The 6,547-nt window shown below is 49.2% G+C and overlaps 1 protein-coding gene across 1 annotated transcript; it reads left to right on the forward strand.

The window, feature by feature from the left end:
* Nucleotides 1–1,410: 1,410 nt before the first annotated feature.
* TMEM35A (transmembrane protein 35A) lies at nt 1,411–6,335 on the forward strand. Its single transcript, XM_064159064.1, has 2 exons — nt 1,411–1,740; nt 4,934–6,335. Exons 1-2 carry the CDS (start codon nt 1,621–1,623, stop codon nt 5,318–5,320), a joined length of 507 nt encoding a protein of 168 aa, XP_064015134.1. The 5' UTR covers nt 1,411–1,620; the 3' UTR covers nt 5,321–6,335.
* Nucleotides 6,336–6,547: the final 212 nt, after the last annotated feature.

The raw sequence follows: 6,547 nt of genomic DNA on the forward strand, positions 1-6,547 counted from the left end.
AGCAAGGCTATTTATTAGAGGATAAAGCTGAACAAAACAGGAAGAGAGAGAAGGGGAGAGGGAGGGAGAGGGAACAACAGAGAAAAGGGAGAAGAGCAGGAAAGGGATTGTATTACCATCGGCCAGAGAGGTGGGGAGAGAGAGAGATGAGGTTTCCAGAGGGGGTTCCTGGGCTGCTGCTTCCAGGCTGGATGTCCATAGTGATGTGCTCTTTCTGTCCCTCTGCCTCTCATATGTACACCACTGCTGGTATAGGCCCAGTGTCTTTTATTCAGTTTTTCCCAGCGCCCCCTGGCCACATTAATGCTTAAGTGACCACCAGGTGTGTTATCAGCAGGCAGAGCTGACCCACCAGATTGTTTACAACACTTGCACATCCCTGGAGTCCTTCTGCCTGTAGGGGTCCGTCACCTGCAGTGGGCTTTTGCCCCTCCCTTCAATACACATAGAATCACAGAATCAGCCAGGTTGGAAGAGATCTCCAAGATCTGGGTCAAGGCAATGCCAAGCAGAAATATACAGGCTGGACAGTGGCTGGCTGGAGAGCAGCCCTGAGGAGAGGGACTTGAGGGTGCTGCTGGACCAGAAGCTCAACAGGAGCCAGCAGTGTGCACTTGCAGCCCAGAAAGCCAAGCGGAGCCTGGGCTGCAGCAGCAGAAGTGTGGCCAGCAGGGCCAGAGAGGTGATTCTCCCCCTCTGCTGTGCTCTGCTGAGACCCCACCTAGAGTCCTGCATCCAGCTCTGGAGCCCCTGGGACTAGAAGGATGTGGAGATGCTGGAGTGTGTCCAGAGCAGGGCCATGAGGATGCTTAGAGGGCTGCAGCAGCTCTGCTGTGAGGACAGACTTGAAAGAGTTGGGGCTGTTGAGTCTGGAGCAGAGGAGGCTCCCAGGTGACCTTCTTGTGGCCTTCCAGGATCTGAAGGGGGCCTACAAAAAAGCTGGGGAGGGACTTTTTAGGCTCTCAGGGAGTGGCAGGACTGGGGGGAAGGGAACAAAGCTGGAGGTGGGGAGAGTGAGGCTGGAGGTGAGGAGGAAGTTGTTGAGCATGAGAGTGGTGAGAGGCTGGAATGGGTTGCCCAGGGAGGTGGCTGAGGCCCCATGGCTGGAGGTGTTTAAAGACAGGCTGGATGAGATTCTGGCCCAGGCTGCTCTAGGGTAGGGTGTCCCTGCTCAATGCAGGGGGCTTGTAACTAGATGATCCTTGTGGTCCCTTCCAACCCTGACTGATTCTGTGTCTTCATTTTCCACTAGTGAGCATTTGTGCTGTGTGTTTGAATGCCACCTGACATCCCTAGAACTGGCTCCGTGTCGGGTTTCGGGAGTAATTCATGGAAGGTCCAAGGCAAAGGAGGATGATTTAAGGGTAGGAGTCGGTGGAACAATCATTGCTCAGCAGGCGCTGGAGCCGCCTGGCTCCGCTGCGTGGCTGCCGGGCATTAGGACCCGGCGGTTGCTCAGTGGAGGAGGCTGAAGCTCCCTCCCGCTGTCATCCTCGCTGCCTCTGCAGCTTAATTCCTCATCTCCTTCAATGGTGACTGACTACCTCCCGCCCGGAGTGGCAGCCGGAGCGACAAGGCCTCGCTACGACTAGCTCCCAGGAGCGGTTCCTGGCCGGCTCCATGGCATCTCCCAGGACTATCACCATCATCGCCCTCTCGGTGGCCCTGGGGCTCTTCTTCGTCTTCATGGGGACCATCAAACTGACCCCGCGGCTCAGCAGAGATGCCTACAACGAGATGGTGAGTACAGCGGCGGCAGCATGGAGGCAGAGGGCTCTCTGCCCTCCACCCTGCTGCAGGAGCAGCCTTTGCAGTGGGGTACGCAGTGGGTGCTGCTCTGGAGCCCTGAGCGACGGGCGGGGGCGGGAAGAAGCTAATCTGTCTCCTTATTTGATGGACACACAGGGACACAAATAATACATAGCGCCGAGAACACCCTGGCAGCCCTAACCCGGGCTAAGTCTGAGCCGATCCACGGAGAAACCTCTTGTGGCTAGGGACGGGGAGGGGAGGCAAAGAGATAAGGGGGAGCACGGCAGGCCGATGCCGGGGAAAGATGGGGACGCAAGGGTCTCTGAAACACAAGGGCTGAAGAAGTGCCAGGCGTGTAGCAGGCAGGTACAGCCGATCCCTGGGAGAATGCCTATCCCTGGACTGAGGCTAGGAAAAGCAGATGTCTGCTTCGCTAGCCAGATGGTCATAGTCAAAATTCTGTGCTTTAAAGCAAGGATAATGACACTGTGTCTGTCCCTGTCTCACCAGACTTGTGCAGGGATTAATTCGTGACCATTAAATGCTTTGCGAGTCTTAGCTGGCAGAAGAAAACGTTATTAGAAACAACCTTATTATTCTCCTTAGCCTGGGAAATGAACCTCTCCTCCTCTTGCCTAATGGGAAAGGGATGAGGAGAGAGAAGAAGTAAGTGTGTGCATCTCCCCAGCTGGCGAGCTAGTTGCTTCTCTCTGCCCGGGGCCAAGCCTGCTGCAGAGCTTTGGTGGCTGCGAGGTGCAGGCAGGCAAGGGACTGGCTGTCACATTTTGCTTCCTCGGCCGTGTTTGTTTATTCTCCTCCTGCCCCACCACCACCCCCCTCCTGGCCCTGTTATATTTATTGCAGCCACTGAAACGCATCGGCATGATTTTTGTGCCCCTAATAAAATAGTGCTGGAAGTTTCCAGCACATTCTATTCTATCCTTTTGCTCCACCTGCTCAGCTGCTTTTCCTTAGCTCTCAAATAACATCTGAATCACAGTGCCTCATCTCCAGCCCAGCACAGGGATCTCACACAGAAAAATCCCCAAGTAACTCAAGAGCAAGATGCTGAGATAAAATGCTCAGAAAGCTCTTAAGATTCTGCTACATAAGGAATGGGAGGTGGGGAAGCACTGAGACTTTAGGAGCATTGCAAAAGCCTTGCAAAATATTTTGCCTCTCTGTCCTCTTCTGCTTTACCAAGAGTCAAGCCCACAGGAAGGAAAGATCTCTGTCTTTACACAGAGAAAGCAGAGGTACTTGGATATTACACAGCCACATCATTCTTAATAGCCCATAATGTATCATGTTCAGGGCTTACTATGCTTTCCTGCTTTTTTGCTGTGCTGCATACCAGGGTGGCCTGTCATGTAATGGAGACAGATAGTGAAAACCTGATCTTGCCAATCAATAAGCATGGCTTCTTGCCCTGAGCAAATACAGAACCTCTGTTATCTCCCTACAGCACCAAACTTGCAGGTTTTCATTCATCAAAAACCAGACACACTAGTTTGTCTATTAAAATCCTTAAAAGAGTACTTTAGGACATGCTAATAGTACATTTCTTTTAAAAGCTGTACTTCCAACCCCCCCCCCCCCTAGAATTGTTTAAAAATACTTTGCTCTGAGGATTTTATTCAATGAAGGTTTAAAAGGCATCCTTGCAGTGCACACACTTAACGTGCCATGAGATCTTCAATTTAGTAGCAAAGAATGACAATGCTGTATATTTTTAACCACACGTGAAGTGTGTCAGCTCTTCTTAGGAGGAAGCAGGAAACTTTACAGAGAAGTGGAGAAGTCCTTGCCTGCCTTGTAGTGCAGCTTTCCAAAATCAGATGGAAGTAAATTTACAATGTGATCAATGCCTGTAAGAGCTGAAATTCAGCTTTCATTTCCCTTTCCCTGAGGACAGGAGTAGAGAACACTGCAGCAAGAATATCTGCCCAGGACAGTATGCTCAAGTGCAAGTGCAAATAGAATCATAGAATCGACCAAGTTGGAAGAGACCTCCAAGATTATCCAGTCCAACCTAGCACCCAGTCCTAGCCAATCAGCTAGACCATGGCACCAAGTGCCTCATCCAGGCTTTTCTTGAACACCTCCAGGGATGGTGACTCCACCACCTCCCTGGGCAGCCCATTCCAATGCCAATCACTCTCTCTGGTAAGATCTTCCTCCTAACATCCACCCTATACTTCCCCCAGCACAACTTGAGACTGTTCTATTGCTGGTTGCCTAGGAGAAGAGATCAACCCCCACCTGGCTACAACTTCCCTTCAGGTAGTTGTAGAGAGCAATGAGGTCCCCCCCTGAGCCTTCTCTTCTCCAGGCTAAAAATACCCAGCTCCCTCAGCCACTCCTCACAGGGTTTGTGAAATAATTTTACTGTCTCAAATAACTATATTTATGAAAATATATTAAACAAATTAAATACTTGATTGGGGGGGGGGAAGGCAAAAAGAAAAACCCAAAGAAACCAAATAAACCCACAAGCACTTAATGTTCAAATGCAAAAACTTGAATGTGTGTAAGGACAGAGGTTGCTACTTCCCTGAAAGAATGAGGAGGCCACATAAGGAGGTTGAGTCTTGCAACTTACCTTTTAAATCTAGCATAAACCAGGGAGCAAAGGATATCACATGTCAGCTTGCTTTCATCCTAGGAAAGATAGGATCATAAAGGTATATAAGCACAGGACAGAGCTGGTGAGTCTCAGCTTTGATGTATAGTCTCATGCTAAGATTGCACTGCCCATAAACACTGGGATACTGTAAGTTGCTTTGAGGTAGAAAGGAACTTCTGTCTTGCTGTGCCTTGGCTTTACAGGGTGTGTTAATGATAAAGCACCAGCTACTCTTAGGGAGAGGTACTTGTTTGTACCAGCATGGTTCTACATTGCTAATTCTAGCAATTTTAACTTCAGATTTCAGGAAAAGCTGCACCTGGTCTGGTCCTAACTCCAAATATGGGTGCTAGGTTGCAGAACTCAGCCAGGAAACTACACACTGATATCCCTCCAACAGATGCTTGAGGGATGCAGATTGGGTATGGTGTCAGAGGTGTCTGTGATGAGCGAAGTGATGTTTAGGTCTGATTGCACATCAGGGTGTTTCAACGTGGAAGTCACCTTTGCCTTTCTCACATTCTGGTGTTCTACACTGTCGCTGCTTGATTGCAGAAACGAGCTTACAAAAGCTACGTGCGGGCCCTCCCCATGCTAAAGAAGATGGGAGTCAGCTCCATCCTTCTCCGCAAGAGCATCGGTGCCCTAGAAGTGGCATGTGGCATTGTCATGACATTGGTGCCTGGTCGCCCCAAAGACGTGGCCAACTTTCTCCTCCTCCTCCTTGTGCTGGCTGTGCTCTTTTTCCACCAGCTGGTGGGGGATCCACTCAAGCGTTACGCCCATGCCCTAGTCTTTGGGATTCTGCTCACCTGTCGCCTGCTGATTGCTCGCCAGCCTGAGGAACAGCCACCAGAAAAGAGGATCCTCTCAGTGAACGGGGATGAGCAGCCACTCATCCAAGAAGCAGCTTCTGAGAAAGGCAAAATGAAGGTATCCTAGTAGAGTGCGTGTGGGAAATACGGACCCTCGAGGCAGCTCCCTCCAAAGTCACCCAGAAAATTTGGGGTTTATTTACTTATTTATATATTCCACAACCCTTTTTTTTTTTTTTTTTTTTTTTGTCTAAATAAAGTTGCTTTTGGGGTCTGTGAGACACATGGTATGTCTACACTGTAGTCTTGCTTTTGCTGCTGCCCTGTAATTCAGAAAAACACAAGCTAGCTTTCACCAAGACAGCATGGAGGCAGTTGGCAGCCTGCTTGGAGTAGTGCTGGCCTCAGCATGAGCTGCAAAAACAGCCTGAGAGCACGGGCAAAGAGTTGAGCAGGTAGTCATGCTAACTTGGTACTGCTGCAGGGGGGAGAGTCACCTCTGAACATCAGCCCTGAGCGCCATGGCACTTGAAACCTAGTCTGGATGCACTTGTCCAACATGGCAGTGGGGTGTAACAGCAGCTGGGTAGAACGTAACCAGGGTGTCCCTGTGCAGGCTTGTGCAGCCCCATCCACAAACCTACATTTCCTTCTCCATAGTCAAGCGTGGAAAGAACCCTACTGAGCATAAAAGTGTCATGCTTGAGAGAGGAATCCCTTAACCTTTGCTGCTTCTGTGTCCAGTCCTTTCTTTTAGACTGGTTATCCAGGGAAAATACTCACTGGCAAATACCATTCTGCTCCCTATTTCCTTGTTAAGAAACAGAATCTCCTTTTCCACAGCTACTGTAAGAGTTGTCAGTTATTGCTGATAGATGAGGGTCCTAACATGCCCAGGTACCTCACTGTTCATCCCCCATACAGCTTTGGTGAGCAGGGGATGGTGGTGGTGGGGAAAGTCCTGTCACTAGAGCCTGAATCCTTTGTGTGTTGTATCTGAAATCTTAGAGAGTGTCATAGGAAGCATGTGTTACCTCTTGAGTTTGTTTGGTTTCATTTTTTTCCTTGATGTTTGTCTTGTTTTCAGTTTTTCCTTATTTTCTTATTCATGAAAATAAAACTTTTTGAAATTTGGAGAAAAATGTATCAACAGAAAGAGATTTTCTTTTATTTTTTTGAGAGACACACCTGAAAGCAGTTTTCCTGTGCTCAAAACACAGGCAAAATCTCACTGGGGAGTTTCAGAGAATGGCAAGGATGAAATCCATCTGGACACTGCTGGGCTATACATTAATAAGCACAGGCATTTAAAAGACATTTGGATGTTTTCAGGAAACAGCCTTAGCTGAATTTC

Source organism: Pogoniulus pusillus, chromosome 19 (genome assembly GCF_015220805.1).
Source record: "Pogoniulus pusillus isolate bPogPus1 chromosome 19, bPogPus1.pri, whole genome shotgun sequence".
NCBI lineage: Eukaryota > Metazoa > Chordata > Aves > Piciformes > Lybiidae > Pogoniulus > Pogoniulus pusillus.